Source organism: Xiphias gladius, chromosome 9 (genome assembly GCF_016859285.1).
Source record: "Xiphias gladius isolate SHS-SW01 ecotype Sanya breed wild chromosome 9, ASM1685928v1, whole genome shotgun sequence".
In the NCBI taxonomy this organism is placed as follows: domain Eukaryota; kingdom Metazoa; phylum Chordata; class Actinopteri; order Istiophoriformes; family Xiphiidae; genus Xiphias; species Xiphias gladius.
The window spans coordinates 4,887,351-4,904,156 of NC_053408.1; the positions used below are offsets into that span (position 1 = coordinate 4,887,351).

Consider the following 16,806-nt stretch of genomic DNA (forward strand, 5'->3'; position numbering starts at 1 on the left):
GTGGCAAACCCACAAAGACCCAGGCAAAAATGATACAGTCACCACAGTCACACACAAAAGCAAACACAACAGGCTGATAGCCTAGCTTAGCTTTTTCAACTGAAAGCAAGAAACTGGAGAAAGATCACACACGTGAACCACGGTACAAAACACAGTGCCTGATTTTCACATACAACAGTGTTATGCATAAAAACTGCTCAAAATCATTGAGTTAGTAGTCAAACATACGCAGTAAACATGTATTGCATTGGACCACAAAGTCATGATATTGATAGGGAAAGGGGTCCGGGGGTGTAGGAGTTGTAGGGGCAGGGATGGGTGTGAGATGAGCAGGGCAGGGAGGTGGTGGGGGAGGTGCGGGGAGGCCTCTTCATGCCTTCAGCCTTACCTGACTTTGGGACTAACATTAGGAACGGACATGAGGAGAGAATAAAAGATCATGAAACAAACAGAGGAGTGGAAAGAGAAATGCAGAGAGGAGAAAAGCCAGAGCAGAGATGCAGGTTGGTAGAGTGATGGCAGATGCTGCCGACTGAGTGGCTAACTGAGTGACCACCTGGCGTCCTCACTGGCATCCTCACAGCTCGCTGTCCGACTAACGTTGGAGCGTATGTCCAAATTATAAAATATTAACTCCAAACTTTTTCTTTCATACTTCATCTCAGCTTCACCACATTAATACTCAAGTATCTCAATTTCAATGGTACATTATAGAGTTGTGAGGAGGGAGGAGTTATTTCAGGTGTCTTTTGCACTTCCAAGGATTGAATGGTAAATGTAGTGATTCAATAAAAATAAATAAATAAAAAGTTACAGGCCTGTGTATTTAAAAAATTTAAAGCTGCATTAATTGATTTGTTTGGTCATGGCAGAAAAAAAACTATCAACATTGACATAATATCAGAGTCTCATGGCAAGAGTGATAGCAAACAAGTGCATATTTACAGCAGGTATGGAGAAACATTAGCATTCATTTGGAGTCGTGTCCCCGGCCACCTGGCAAATATAGACCAATATTCACTCTCCTTGGCTCTGTTTTGGTCTCCATATTTGCCTCCAGCTGCCAAATACTCCACTTTGTTCAACAGCTAGTTGCTAACTTTGTCTCTTTGTTGTTTGGTGCTGAGCAGGTAGTTCACTCTGCTGTAAGCAGCTGCCAACTGCTGCTGGAAACGAGGATGATGAGAGTGGCGAGACTGAACCAAAGCAGTAACGCTGCGGGCCATAAAACCAAAACAGTAAGTTAAAAGACGCTAAAGCGCTCCGTAGAGGCGGGTGAAAATTATCTGTGGGTTTGAAGAGCGACATCTTTTCACTTTAGACTTTGTCATTCGATCCATCTTTGATATAAAAATACTGACTAGTGAAGCTTTAAGAAGAGAATTAACTCAGACTCCCAAAGGGCATTTTCGTACGAAACATCCAATCGCAGAACTTAAAATTCTATTGCTGCTAATGTCAGGCTGAGCTCAAGATGTCGCTTACACTCAATGTTAGATTAGTTCAGGATCCAGGAAATGATCTGAAATCTGCTACACATCTCTTTCTGGCCTCTTTGCAGCTGAGGCTCATGGGTATTGTAGTCTTTGGGGCCCTTTCCCACACCAAACCGACAGAAAAAACGTGATAGCTCAGGAATGAAGCTGACATAATTCCAACCGTAACACAAAACCTACGGTATCATCAAATTATCCAGGACCCTCCTGTGTTTCTATGTTGTGGATATCATTGAAGGGAAACTTTGAAATGATATTTTACAGTGGCAAAAGTGCTTCCACAGCCTGCAGCCCCGCCCACCTCGCAACTCTGTCGGGTATGCATTTTGTAGTGTTAAAAAGGACGACGCTAGTGCAAAGACCTGATAATAATCACTGAGAAAAAAGAACGAACGTGACATTACCACTATTTTCTTTAAACTCACTAACCGGTCGGTAAAAACAATTGGAATGGATACAAAAACCCGGAAAATGATGTTCAATTTTTGATATTTTGTAGATAATTCCCTTCCCTAAATTGACTGAACTGTAAGCACTTTGAACCCACCCCTGCAGAGGACCAGGGGGGGTTGACCCCCCCCACTCAAACAGTGTGTGTGTTGACCTAACCCGTTGCTCAAGGCCATGCAATCAAACATGTTTCTAATTTCCTGTGGCTCGGTGTCCATGTGTGTCACTCCTCAGATATTCAATAACCCCGCCCTCTTCGGCGTGCTCCACAAGTGTCAATATTTACGTGGCCAGCAACAAGTTCAACAGCAACAGAGAACGAACTATGACCTCCCACCGGTGATGGGAAAATGTGTGTTTGTCTGTGTGTGTGTGTGTATGGTCAGGTAACAGAATAATGTAAGGCCTCACTGCCATCTTACTTCCTCTGGGTAATATCTGGACAATGAGACTTCACCAGAAGGTTTTGAAGGTATCGAACTCGTATCAAAACCTGCCGCTTCTGTGGGAACATGGTTTTCAGATCATGAGCTTCCACAAGTGGAGCTTTGAAAAAGACTTGTGTCACGTCTGGACGTCAGCGTAGCTATGAAACTAACTGTATTGCCTCGGTATGTATAATCAAAAACGAAGGCGACTGCAGTGGGAATGTCCGCGACACGTCAGCGATTAAAAAGACTACAATACGCCATTTTATATGCGAACTCCTGCGACCTCCACACACACTGTTAAATACTGTATGTGGTTGTAGACGAGGGGGGAAAAGATCTCTGAGCTGCCTCGCTTGCTATCTCTCACTAAAGCTTGTTAGCCCTGTTGCTAACAGGATAATGAGTTCACATAGGTTATTCGAAAGATCTATTTGCGCCACCAACCCCTCTGATCACTGTCTTCCCTTTAGCGCAGCAGTTTTATACCAGAAAGGAGGTTAAATGTTGTCTTATTTGGTCCGTATGTCTATTTACATTAATATTCCCCATTTCATTACTTTGTATGTCTTGTTTCTTGTTTTAAATAGTGCATGAAAATGTTGTACAGTAGTTGCCTGTTTGATATTTTTATTTACCGACATTAATGTTTTCTCTTTTTTAATTAATGCTCTGCATGCTTAGAAATGATCTCAATAACTTGTGATTTTTAATTTTTATATTCTGTTTTTAGGGTAATTTTGTAACATCTGTCCGGGGAGTACAGAAAACTGTGGCGTATTTACAGCAATGTTAATTAATGTTCACTGTCCTTGTTAAATAAACCAATAAATACAATAAATAAATACATAAAAAGTAAATGCGCAACACAGCTACAGCAGCCTCCTCTTTTTTTGGACTCTTCGGCTCTGTCAAGACAGTTTTTCTATATGTCCGTTTGCATGTCAAAGTTCCCCAAAGTACGTGAATTAGCTTCAAGCCTTTAGGATGACTAGATTTTTGGTTTGTGTTTTTTGCTGTTTTTACACATCTCAGAGGTCACTGACAATCTTCTCATTTTGTGACAGCTGTAATGTATGTTATAACGGCTGATATTAAAATGCTACGTGCAAGTTAACAAACGCATAAACAGTCATAACGCTGAAGTCTTACCTCTGTGACCGCGCACCCACGCTGAAGCCCATGTAGCCCTCCTGAGGGAGCGAGTCGTCCCCCAGCTCCCGCAGGTCCTGGGGGGCCAGATATTTGTCTGTGTCCCCCGTCATTGCATCGTCACCTGGGGGTTTGAAACACACAGGGCCAGAGAACGGTTACAGAAAGAAAGCACGAGTTGTCTTTCCCAGGGTGCGTGACCAAAACCTGCAGGTGGGGAGACAACTTTTCCAGAGAATGAATGAATAACACTCTGCCCTCCCTCAATAAATATCACATATCCTGCTTCTGAGATCCTCAGCGTTTAGCCGGGACAGACTGGCTTGACTACCTAGTGTAAAAGTGGGAGATTCTATGAATGGCTCCAGTGAGCGGTTCTTGTTTTTGCTGTCCATGCAGACCATTACAGAGCAGCCCTTTTAGACAGACAGATCAATGCAGCCTCTGCCCAGAGGCTGTTTTCCAGTTCAGCTTTGGTCCAACAAACACACACAAACAAAAGTCTTGCTGTCACTAAAAAGCTTTTTGTCTCAGTCCCCCCGATGACAAAACATGTCAACAGCAACCAGTAAAGCTCGCAAACAACAAATAGTGCTGCTGTCAATAACTTTTTATGTCACGTTAGTTGAGTGAGTTAAAAGTAACAGCAGTAACAGCACTTTAAAAGCTTTATGTATAAATAAAGTTAAGCTAATGTAGCTTTTGAGCAGGTTTCACTGGCCACAGGACAATATTTGCAGTGAAGGTGCATAAAAACACCTTCAACACAGCAGAGCTCAGTGTCATCTCAGCAAGTAGAAATCATCCAAGCTACAGAACGAGTGGTTGAAGAGCTGAAACATACGTTACAGGCCTAGCAGGAACACGGCCAGCAGCGTGTTATTCCCACCCAGAGGTACCGTAGACCCTAGACTACCGATGAACCGGTGACCACAGAGTTGAAGGAGAGAAGGGAGGAGAGGAGGAGTTAAAGAGGGAGAGGGGAGCAAGTGCATGCAGGCGGAGAAACGAAGGGAGAGAAAAGGAAGGCATTCCACCAGCCACAAAGCACCGGAGACCCCAGCACCACCCCACCCCTCCCTGTCCCCTCTCCCCCCTGCTGCTCCAGCACCCCTCCCCCCCTAAACTTTCTCTCTCTCACACACACATATTCATACACACACACACACACACACACACACACACTTTACAGACCCCATCTGGCAACATTCCAGCCCATTCTCCGGGAACCCTTCTCATCTGAGCTTCCGCGAAAAGCAAACCCCTCCTGAGCGAGCCACGACTCACCTCCTGCTTTAAAGCACTTCATTCAGCCGGCCGTCCAGTTTGCAGGATCTCACCCCGAACCAACTTTTCTTTGACTTGTAACCTCCCTTCAACTCCCCGTCGCTCACTCCTGCATACACACTGTCTATCTCTCTTTCACAGCCCGGCGCTCACACAAACAGATCGGCTTTCTCCCGCCTACCCACCCTGCTCTAGGATTATCCTCTGTGTGTGTGTGTGTTTGTGTGTGTGTGTGTGTGTGTGTGTGTGTGTGTGTGTGCGCACGAGAGAGAGAGAGAGAGAGAGAGAGAGAGAGAGAGAGTTCCTGAACAGACACCTAGATCTCACTGCAGGACAGAAATAGTAAGTGGGTGTGTGACTCAGACCGAGTTGTCTAACATCTAAACTCTACCTATGCGGCGTCTGTAGGAGTGTTTACGGGAGAGTATATATCCTCACTGCTCTCCTCAACTTTTATTTCTTGATCTTGTTTATATTTTGTGGATTGTGCACTGGTTTGTTTTTACATTGTCTGTGTCTTCCATTTCCTCCCTTGCCCTTGCTCTACCTGTCTGTCTGCTCATTTGTCTCGCCATCGACCAAATAGTACAAATTCTTTGCCGTCAAAATGCGAACACGTAACTCCATCCTCCTTCCTCCTGATCCCTGTATTTTCCACGCACTCCTCCAGCTGCTTCTGTGAGTCAACTCGCATGTCAAACAGCTTGTGTTTTTCGTCACCTCTCGGTGTGGTGGTGATTGCAGAAATTCATAACTCATGCATCCATCTAATAAGGGTTTTAAAAACAACTCCATCTGGGCCTGATGCACCAGTATTTGTCTGCTTGTCTTTGTATTGCTACGATTGCAGCTGCCAGACTCCGCTGTGTAAAATTATTTTCTAAAATCTCTTGTTGTTGATGATGTTTCTTGTTTTAAGTCTTTTAAGTTTCCAGGCTTTCCGAGTAGAGACCATTACACACGTTGCAATTTTAGACCGTCCCAGACCAAACTGTGAGAGAAAAGTGGTAAAATCTTTCGTCATCACTCCAAAATGGTGGACCTAGATCACACGGTGAGACACGTCCAACGACGGCTGGTTTAGAGCTCCGGCGATAAGTGTCAGAAATTTAGGTACAAAACCTCACAGTTTGATGACTGCTGCTGTACAACCAGGTCTACAAACAAAGCAGTCAGATTACAGCATGAAATGACGCAGAGTAAACTGGCTGATACTCTACCAGTAGATACAACATTTGCATGTATGTATCTTTGGCAAGCAGATTTCTGAATGAAGTTCAAGACCGTGTCTGTGGCCAAAGCTTGTTATTTGCTGCATTTAGAAAACAGGAGAGTGGCTAGATGGCTGATGCGAGTTGTTGAACTGTCTCTATTTGCAAAAGTATGTTTTTAATATTATCATTTTTTATAATACCTTATTATGTCTGAATAATGTAATTCTATTTATCTTGCCTAGACATTTTAGGAGAGGTCTTTGTATAACCTTTAGGTTCCTACCTCTCCTGCCCAAGTTCCTGTATTCTTTAAATTAATGTACATCTGAGTGTACGTAGGTAAAAGTGTTTGTATATAAGTGAACGTATTTGTGTACATGTATCTTTTTTAATAATTTAATTTGTTCAAATTTGCAAATAAATAAATAAATGAAATAAATAAAAATCAAACTCACTAGGTTTTCATTGCACAGTCTATTTTGTTTCTTATTTTTTCTAATCCATATATTTCACACTAGTCTAGGAGCCTGCCACACTGCATTTCACTACACAAATTACTAGCGTGTGTGACAAATAAACCTTTGAATCCACTGACATCGATGAGATAAGACTTTACCAGGCTAAGATTTTATTTTATTTTTTTTAGACCTCGCAGAGAACTTTTGAAGGAGTACTCCACCGATTTAGCGTTGCACTCCTATAGCACTACATTACCCACAATGCAACTCCCCTGCTAACAGTTCAGTCAGAGATTCCGGTGTATTACGCTGGTAGTGGCTGATGTAGCCTCTAGCCTGGAGCAGAGATGAGGAGCCGGCTACAGAGGTCTGGTAAGCTCACCTCTTTCTAACGCTTTTCAGACTTGCATTCTTCAGACCCAACCAACGCCGACTCAAGTGGCGTCACTTGAGGCAATTTGTCAGTTTTCGCGCATCTTCCTCCCGAGACACAAAAGGCTTTATGCAACTTTTTTCCCCCGCATGGACTAGAACTGTAAACAGACTTGAATGCGTTCCTCTTTAAAACTGCAGTTGGGCCTCGAGAATCAGGTCACGTCCTGATTCCTCCTCGCGAGGAAATTGCCAAGTCAAGATGCGAGCCTTTCAGGTCTGAATGCTGACCATTAAAACAACGTGACATCTATTTTCTGTCCAAAGCTGTACTGACAGTGTTTTCATACACAGCTGAGACCACCCAAGAATTAATATTAAAGGTGTGTGGCTATGCAAGGCCTGCCTGCTGCTGTTTTAATGATTTCGTAGGGTTCTTGAGACTTGAATGTTTTTGCTCTTGAGCCCTGAGCCGAGTCTTAAGTCAAGTACCAGAGCAGACTTAGTAGTTACAGAATATTGATCAGTTGCCATTTGACAAGAGAACAGGCTGTCTTCTTCTCAATGGTTCTGCTTCCACGCTTCCAATTTTTGCTATATTTAGAATATGAAATGCCGAAAACCAAAGACGAGCATGAAGGACCAAGGATGAAAACATACGACGGATTTTGGATCTACTCATTAAAAACAACACTGAAAACAGATGATTTAGCACTAGATCAATTATTGGAGCAAGTAGAAAAACTTTACTCAAATATAAGCCAAAATGTTGTAACTATGTTATTGCATTATAAATACTGAAGATGTCTCATGATTCAGATTTTATATCGGTGCTGACCAAATATTGATTAACTTTGCAACTGTGGAAAAACTCTTCAGAAAACCCATAATTGTTTACAAAATGCTTCACAGTGTGTGTGGGCTGTCCAGATTTAGATAATGGACCGTGTGTGTGGTGTGTTGATGTTAATCATCGCTGTTACTAAGCTGGTATCTGAGCGCGTGTGTATTACTGTGTGTATTTGTGTGCCTAGAATTACACGTGTTGTATTTTTAGATCAGAAATTAAAGACGGACACCCTCTACTAAAGCTCTACAACAAAAACAACAACTCGCACACAAGTTCAGTGTGAAGGCAAACATGCACATAATTACATATATAAAAACTGGCAACAAAAGCACACGCGCGCTGTTTAGTTCCATCAGTTTAGCCGTACAACTTCAGACTGGTTATTACAGTTAGTTGCAGTGAGATCACCTTTTTTTTTTTTTTTTAACTTACAGGAATAGCTGATGCAGATATTTCCAACATCCATCTCTGTTTAAACAAAGCAGAAAAAGACCTTCAACCATTTATTTTATGATTTTTGCTTTCTGGATTCACCCTTGGAAATGTCCTCCATATTTTTGAAATCATGCATGAAAGAATTTTAGTGACCGGGATATTAGGCTCTTCTCTTCAACTGAATGACTACGTATTGTACATATTCCTTTTTTAAAATCACATTACCTCTTTCTCCTTTCATTCCTCGGTTCTCGTTTTCTCATTTCATGTCTTTGCTCACCCTTTGCGCGTGAACCTACTGATTCTTTCTCACGAGACAGTGGATTCTGCTCTGACTGTCTCCCCTGTCACATCCGTTGCGCCAGATCACAACGTGCGATACCACTCTGTCCCCGTAACGTCGGTGCTGATGCATTTACCACTCAACACATTGGTACATCAACTTTCAACTTTCAACTTAAACAGCTCTGTCTTGTCTCCTCGATTCAGTTGCACCTCTTACCACCAAAACTACACGGTCAAAGAGGTCTACACTGTGGGTTACTGAAGAAATATGTGACCTTAAGCAAATGGCAAAAATCTAAACTGGGAGTCTTCTACCTCCAGTGACACGAGTGTGTACTGAATTACAAGCTGCTAGAGCAGCACATTTTTCTGGCTTACCCAGTAACAATAAACATAATCCTAGTTTTCCTTCTGACACTTTAACCAAACTTACTCAGATCCAGCTGTCTCTTAGTTGCTCGCACTTTATGGCTCATGATCTATTAGGCTTTTTCTGCAGAAAAATAGATGAGGTTAGATACAAAATTAGTTCCGCATCTCCAGCTTTATCTGCAGAACCAGTCAAGCATTACGCTGAATCCCAGATGGTCTGTTTTAACCTATTTTGAGACTACAGTTTATCTGGAATCACTGTCTAAGTTAGTGTTGACTTCGGAACCTACTACCTGTCTCCTCGACCCTCTGCCAGCTAAATTTCCAAATATCTCTGGCCAGTCTTAGGGCCAACATTCCTATATATAGTTACTTTATCACTTCATCTGGCATCGTCCCCGCTGGCTTTAAAACTGCTGTGGTTAAACCGTTGTTTAAGAAACCACATCTTGATCCATGGTCTCTTAATAATTATCTGTCTCTAAGCTTCCACTCTTTTCAAAAGCACGGAAAAGTTTGTGTCTCAGCAGCTTTCAGCCTGCATATCAAGCACTAATCTTTTTTAACCGTTTCAATCTGCTTTCAGGGCCTGTGACTCGACTAAAAGACTATGGATTCAGATTCCACCTCTGTGCTTCTCTTACTCGATCTCAGCGCAGACTTTGATACCATCGATCACTGCATACTCCTACACCTACTGGAGAACCAATTTGGCATCTCTGGCCTGGCTCTCACGTGGTTAAAGTCTTACTTGTCTGAAAGAACACAGTGCGTTTCCTACAATAATACTGCATTAATATTTTCTGATGTGAAATATGGAGTACCCCAAGGCTCTGTTCTTGGCCCTCAGCTTTTCTCTCTTTATATTTCACCTCCCAAATTATACACAATCATGGAATTAATTTCCACTGTTACGCTGATGATATTCAGATGTATATTCCTGTAAAAGCTGTTTTTCCTCGCATGTCGCACTAATGCCCCGACAATGAACCCTCTTTCAAAGTCACTTATATCTTTTCCTCTTGCCATCCGGATACAACATCAGAATTACCTGGTCCTGCTCAGCGTTGTTCTACATGCCATAGAGCATGATGGATTTTAAGGCTTAATAGTACCATGCAGTGCACCTGTGTGGAAGCATCCGCATTTGCTATGTTTCTCCACTCATTTATTCAGGTTTTTCCTTTAATTTGTCACCTGTCTGTATATTGTATTAAATATAAATAAAAGCTGCGGAGGTTTTCTCTCGCCGTTAGAAAACTATGGCACACCTGGTTACCTCGTGATATCTGTCCACACACATAGGAAAGTAAACTGTTTCAGTTGTGTTGAGGAAATGTGGATTTCTGCAGTCTGCTGACATTTGGCAGCTCTAAAAACTGGCAACTGCAGACAGCAAGAAGCATGTGACAACGGAAAAAAGAAAGCCTACCATTCTTTACCACCATTGCAGTCTGTAGACAAAAACGCTGGAGGGCAAGATGAGTCAAGCGAAAATAAAACAAATTATTGATTCAACAATCTAAATATATAAATTCCTAGTCTCTATCTCATTAGGGACAGTCAGTGAAAAGTTCAAATTCAGCCTCTTTTGAGCCAGAACAGGGAAAAACATACACACACACACACACACTCACTTCAGCAGCTGACACTACGTTTGCTTTGGCCCAAATGTGTGAGACTACAATAGAAGCGTCACCAACGAGCCTCCGAAGACAAAGGATCAAGTGTGTGTGCAGTCTACTCTCCATGGCGTGAAAAGAAACCTGTTACACGCTCCAAAACGCCATATGCAGACAGTTGGCATGGCAACCAGCACAGAGGCATATTCCTTGCATTTCGATGCATGAAAATACTGGAGGCTTTACAAAAACACAGCATGAGAGAGTCGAAGGGGAAGCAGCATCTGAAAGTACGCAAGTACAGTACGGTGTATCGCACATGTAGAGTATAGTGCAGGTGTGATACACAATAAAAGAAATCAGATAGAAGTAAAGGAGGAGAGAAAAGGCTACAATTTAAACACTGCCATGGTAATTTACTGCTTTTGATTAAAAAAAAAAAGCACATATAAATCTTGACACCACTAATGTAGGGTTAACTGAAAAATGAAAGAGAAACCAGGGATAGAGAACGTAAAGAACAAAGGACTGACATGCAGAAAGAGTTGTGAAAGAAGTGAGAAAAAAAGAAATGAAGAATTAAAAATACCTTCTTCCACATCAGATAAATAGTCCTCTGTGATCATTTCGGGGACATTGGCTTTATGGACTGTGTGATTGGGATGGAGGAGAGGGTTAGAGAGAAAAAGGAAATCAAAAAATATGGAAAATCATATCTATAACAAAATCATAGGCAAAGAAAGAATTGAAAACGGCACAGTGATTAATGCACATTGAAAACTATGTGTTTATATTAACACTGAGTAATATTTTAACTCAGTGGCTGGATATATCGCTTTGGGAATAAAAGCTTAAATCATACTCATGACTGAAACTAAAATGTCAAATGATGAAATAACATGAAATAAGATAATGATGGGGGAAAAAAAACCTTGGCTTGGTTTTTTTTTTTTTTTTTTTTTACCTGAATTACTCAGCAGCATCAACAAAATAACCGTTTCCTTGACAACGAAGGGAAAATTTGGCAACGAGGAGACGAGCACTGGGATCAGCCTAATCGCCAAAAGTGACTCAACCTGAGACTTTATAGATTTTGGCTCTCTCTCAAGGATTTTGCAGCTGAGGTCAGGTCATATGGAGATGGACTGATGGATTTAAAGTGATACAGATTTACACATTAATAAGCTGTAATATAAAGCTGTAAAGTGAATCCTTACCTTCATCATCGGACATGTCCAGCACCTCGTTCATGGTCTCTGGGACATTCATCTTATGCTTCTCCGTCACAGTCTGTCGGAACAGAGGCAAGCGCTTACTCAGGCGTTGATGCTGACTTACATGTGTGTATAACCCACTTGCAGAAATAGAAAATAACATGAACAATTTGGTTCACTTGTTTGAACTAGTCCAATTTTTTTTTTTACCACTGCCAAAATAGTCAATTATTACTGAAAACAGTCTTGTCACACTCAGCACTCTGCTGTTCTGAATTCTGTTTTAAAAACAAAATACTGTTTTTCACTCACTTCTTAATTTCAGTCGCTTCTACTTTGCCGTTTTTTTCTGCTGTTAAGCTACTTAATTACGCACTTCCTGCAGATGTTTCACAGTAAAAGGCTTTTTTAGATAACTATTTAATTTGGGTAGTCTGCTTGCCTGTGTGCGTTTGTGTGTGTATATATGGTTTACTGTCCAAATTTTGTATGTGCATATAACTTTGTGTATACTTTTTCAGCTCTTTTTTTTCCTTGTAAACCACTAATCTATGCCTTTACTAAGTGCTAAATAAATAAACTGAGAATTTATGGAAAGTACTTTCGGACATTTATTTACTGAGCTGTGTTTTGACTATGGCGAAAAGAAAAGAATGTATGAAGCGCCACATTTATCAAAGTCAGCACAGATGCCAGGAGGTGGTTGCGGGGAACGATGGGCGCACGAAGCCTACGACAGTAACACCAGAGACCAGGGTTCACATCCCCAGTGACGTCTGTGGTTATGTTTGGGCAACCAAAAGCACTTTGATCAAGATCAGGGAAAGATGGTGGTTTTGGTTAAAAATAAATGTATGTAGACATGTTGTATCTGAAATCACTGTGGACCTTTTCTGCATTAAACCAGACCACAGTCTATCTCTAACCTTAACCAAGTACTGTGAGCTTCCAAACAACCATACAAAAGCTTAATAATGCTGCAGTCACTACAAGTGGGTATTGTGCTGCGAGATCGGATATTTTGCAGAAACGCATACGCACCTGAGTGGTCAGGGTTTCCTCTGTGACCACTCTGAGTGTGTCAACTACAGAGATGTAGCCGAGCCTCCTGGCAATGGACAGAGCACTATTGCCATTCTGGACAAAAAACAAAACAAAAAGAAAGTAATGAAGGTGAGTCAGTTGTTTGAAACACTCAACAGTCTCAGGAAATTAAACGTCTTCGTCCTATTAGGGTGAACTTGACGTTACTGAGGGGTACAGTATAGTAATTCCCCGAGTGTGTGTGTGTGTGTTTACTAACAGTGGTGAGTTCGTTGGGCAGTGCTCCATGATGCAGCAGCAAGTTGATGATGTGTGTGTGTCCCTGCTGTGCAGCCTGATGGAGAGGGCTGTAACCGTTCTGCAGGGGGAGGTAAAGAGAGGCAAAGGTTAGCGTTTATGCCACACCCGCTGACTTGCACATGTAGTGACACAGAGTGAATATGCACAGTGGCTCAAGTCTCCTCTCCGTACGGCAAGAAGACATTAAATGGTAAAAACACACATTAAATGGTTACCTTGGTCTTAGCGTTGACCTTCGCCTGATTTTTCAACAGGAAGTTGACCATTTTCACGTTGCCATAGTGACAGGCCACATGCAGAGGAGTGTATCCCAGCTGATGGCACAGAAAATAATGGATAGAACGCTTTTAGCAAATAATTCGATGATTTGATTTGTAACTGTAATACTGCAAACTTGATTTTACTTATTTGTTCCAACAAATCGTCGGAGCTGGGTTGCGTTGTGTACACTATTTGGATTTGTGTGATAGACGGTGTAATGTAATCAGGTGTGTCCCTGTGAGCTCTGATAAGCCTCAACACGCCGGTGGTCTTAACGGCCTCTTGGGGACTGTGGCGAGTACCGGAAACACGCTACAAAAATATGCCCTAGACGACTTGTAAATACTGCGGGTGTGGTTATCGGGACAGATCCAACGGCTCTGGGTGGCGTCTTCAGACTGCTTGTTTGTTTGAGCAACAGCCCAAAACCCGAGGATATTAAATTCATAACAATATAAAACAGAAAAAAAGAACAAATCCTCACATTTGAGAAGTTGAAACCAGCGAATATTTGACATTTCTGCTCGATAAATGACTTAAACAATAATCACTTCAGCCCTCAAGAAGACACTAGTACCATTACCTTGGTCTCAGGGTCTATAGTTGCTCCCTGGTTCACTAATACCTCAGCAACGTTGACTTTATCCTCCTGGGCAGCCAGGTGGAGCGGAGTCAGACCAGACTGAAGACACAGACGGAGACAAAAGAGACAGTTAAATACAGAAAGACAGGGAGAGGGTTAAAGACACAAAAAGACAAAGTGATAGAAAGGTGCTTAATACAGTTTGATATAATAGAGGCGGGAAGGAATACAGCTTGTTTAGAACAAGATGAAAGGTTTGTGCATCATGGTGACGAATCACAAGAGACAGAAAACATTCAAAACTGAATGTGAAAGGAAATAATTCACAAAATAACAGTCTTGGATAAAGAGCACTGTCATTTTTTAATGAATTAATGAATTTAAAATTAAAGCCCTGGCCATCAAACACAAGTTTATAGTAGACACACAAACACACTGTAAGTATTACTTTCACGTTATAAGTACCACGTGTGCCTGTAAGACCCGCACACCGATACAGAGACAAACATCTGCAGCAATGGCAGTTTTCACACAAGGATCTTGCACCTTATTGCCCATGTTAATAGGAGCGTCTCGAGCCAGCAGCAGCGTCACTATGTCCACGTTGCCTTCCTGTGCTGCCAGGTGCAGAGGAGTGATTCCCTGGCGTGTGACTGTGTTGGTGGAGGCGCCGTACTCCAGCAACGTGGTGGTTATCTCCATCTGATTCTTCTTAGCCGCAATGTGGAGCGGCGTGTAACCGTTCTGGGTCCAGAGAAACAGACGAGATTGTTTATTTGTTCACGTTATTTCCTTTTGTTGTTTTTCGTGCACCATCATCCACTCGCAGTCGGCCGAGTCCAAAGAGGAATCAGTTAGACAAAATATATTCTGAATCTAAGTCAACAAAAACAAAACTTGCTTCCAAATTGATAAAGGAACCACGTGTTATGTGTATTTATATTTGTATACATTTAGGCAAACTGCCATTACACCATTTAAAGTAAGGTCTGAAGGTAACAAAATGTAACTCGTTGTTTGGTCTGTGCAAAAGCCAAAGTGTAAAAAAAAAAAAGGTGAACTATTCCTTTACATGAATTAGTCCATGAGAATTGTAATAAAACAAACAAAAAAACAAGTGGTTGAAGTTTTTTGTTCAAACATGTCGAATTGTTTTTCACAGTTCATTTAGGGTCAATCTGATTATATGATGTGTTACTTTGCATTAAGTTGCAGTATCATGATACATATAGATATCGGTAAAATTGATTGCTGTCAAGATTGTGAATCATTTCAATCACACCTCCCAGCCCGGGTCGCTGTGTTTACATTTTGCTGCTGTCCTTGGTTTGCTTGATGGAACCAGGTTCGGCTTCTTAAAATGTCTGTTATTAAGGTTTTCCCGGTTAACGTCCAGATATCTGATTAAAAAGCACGGACTAAAATCATGGTCTATTATTGAATATTCTATCAGGCAGGGAAAGTTACGGGAGCTTTGCTGATTTCAGCGGCAGCTCTTCCAGGATAGATGCTGTTTTACCAGCCGATCGCAGTGCATCGCTCCACTGTGTAATTGCATGTGGGTGACTGAAACTAGGTCAGCGTGCTTTCACCCTGTGCCAAAGAGAGGGAGAGGGAGGTTTTGGTGCATCAGTGCATTAAGGAAGATTCAATTTCTCCTCCTTCAAGACACACACACACACACACACACACACACACACACACACACACACACACACTCACACTCACACTTTGACCGACTCTTACCTTCGCAGCCGCATGCGGCGAGGCTCCCTGGTCGAGCAGGAGCAGCGCCACCTTCTGGTTATCATAGTGTGCTGCCACATGCAGTGGAGTTAGTCCACTCTGAACACACACACAGGCATCGTTAGACACATACAGTAGAGAGTGCAGTATGAGCGGAGGTGACAAAGAGAATACTGTGAAAGCTTTGGCTGTACAAAACAAATATGTGGACAGTTACTGTGAAGAATGAGGACACTGTTACTGTGTCCTGTTCCTAATGCAGAAGCTCAGACACACACACACACACACACACACACACTCTGTCTTCCTTTCTCGTAAACAGTCATTCCCTCAGGCACACGCCGCTGCGTAAACGCGCGTTACCTTCCCCGCGGCATCGGGCTGAGCATTCTTCTGCAGCAGCAGGTTGGCGACCTCGATCTTCCCGTACTTTGCTGCAACATGCAAAGGAGTGAAGCCCTTCTGGAGAGACACACACACCAACAGAAATAATGATTCAACCAAATCTAACACAAAATCTAATCTGAGTCACTCTATGAGGGTTTAAAGCGCTCCAGTTAATAGTTAGTTACAATTCTCCCATGGCTTATTTTCTATAAGATGGCTGCGCCACAGAGCCATATGCGTTTGATCACTTCAGACTGAGTCATTTGCGCTGGTACGTCATGACAACATGGAGAAACGATTACTTAAAAATGATGAAACACAATACGGGCCCAGGGTGTGGAAGTAGGACGCGTGTGTGTTGTGTGTGTCTGTGCGTGCGAGCGTGTTTGTGTGTGTGTGTGTGTGTGTGTGTGTGTTACATCAGATTCTTCAGCTATGAGTCAACACTGATTCGTGACCGTGACTCGGTGCAGACAGACCCAGGTCTGTGTGCGTATGCACACGCGTGTGTTGTATGTGCGCATCTGTGTCTACACGCAAAGCAAAAAACAGGGACTAGTTTTCCCAGGGGACTTGACAGACTCCAGACTGCCTTCCTGGTTCAAGGCCCTTGAACCTCTACGGTATGAATCCAAATCTACGGAGAAAAAGTTATGATCTAAAATCCCGCGTGTCTCGATAGATGAATCCTCTTGTTTTTTACGGTCACGACGTGATTGTATTAAACTCCACTGATATGTTAGGACACATTTGTGCTTCGTCTGTCCTTTAGCGGGACATTAATTTACAGGGTTTCTGCAGGGCTTACCAAGTTAAATTTGAGGTTTTTAGGAACTTTTTAATGCGAAGA

General features: G+C 42.3%; 1 protein-coding gene across 2 annotated transcripts in view; it reads right to left on the reverse strand.

The window, feature by feature from the left end:
• Positions 1 to 16,806, reverse strand: part of LOC120793998 (ankyrin-3-like) — a 104,013-nt gene that overhangs the window by 50,027 nt on the left and 37,180 nt on the right. Inside the window, exons 15-24 of one of the 2 annotated variants that reach the window (XM_040134501.1) lie at positions 15,933 to 16,031; positions 15,570 to 15,668; positions 14,370 to 14,567; positions 13,824 to 13,922; positions 13,195 to 13,293; positions 12,939 to 13,037; positions 12,677 to 12,772; positions 11,639 to 11,711; positions 11,011 to 11,070; positions 3,527 to 3,650 (exon numbers count right to left, since the gene is read on the reverse strand). In XM_040134501.1, the coding sequence (XP_039990435.1) occupies positions 3,527 to 3,650; positions 11,011 to 11,070; positions 11,639 to 11,711; positions 12,677 to 12,772; positions 12,939 to 13,037; positions 13,195 to 13,293; positions 13,824 to 13,922; positions 14,370 to 14,567; positions 15,570 to 15,668; positions 15,933 to 16,031 (1,046 nt within the window). The remainder of the gene's footprint in view (positions 1 to 3,526; positions 3,651 to 11,010; positions 11,071 to 11,638; positions 11,712 to 12,676; positions 12,773 to 12,938; positions 13,038 to 13,194; positions 13,294 to 13,823; positions 13,923 to 14,369; positions 14,568 to 15,569; positions 15,669 to 15,932; positions 16,032 to 16,806) is intronic. The other variant, XM_040134502.1, reaches the window with a different exon arrangement.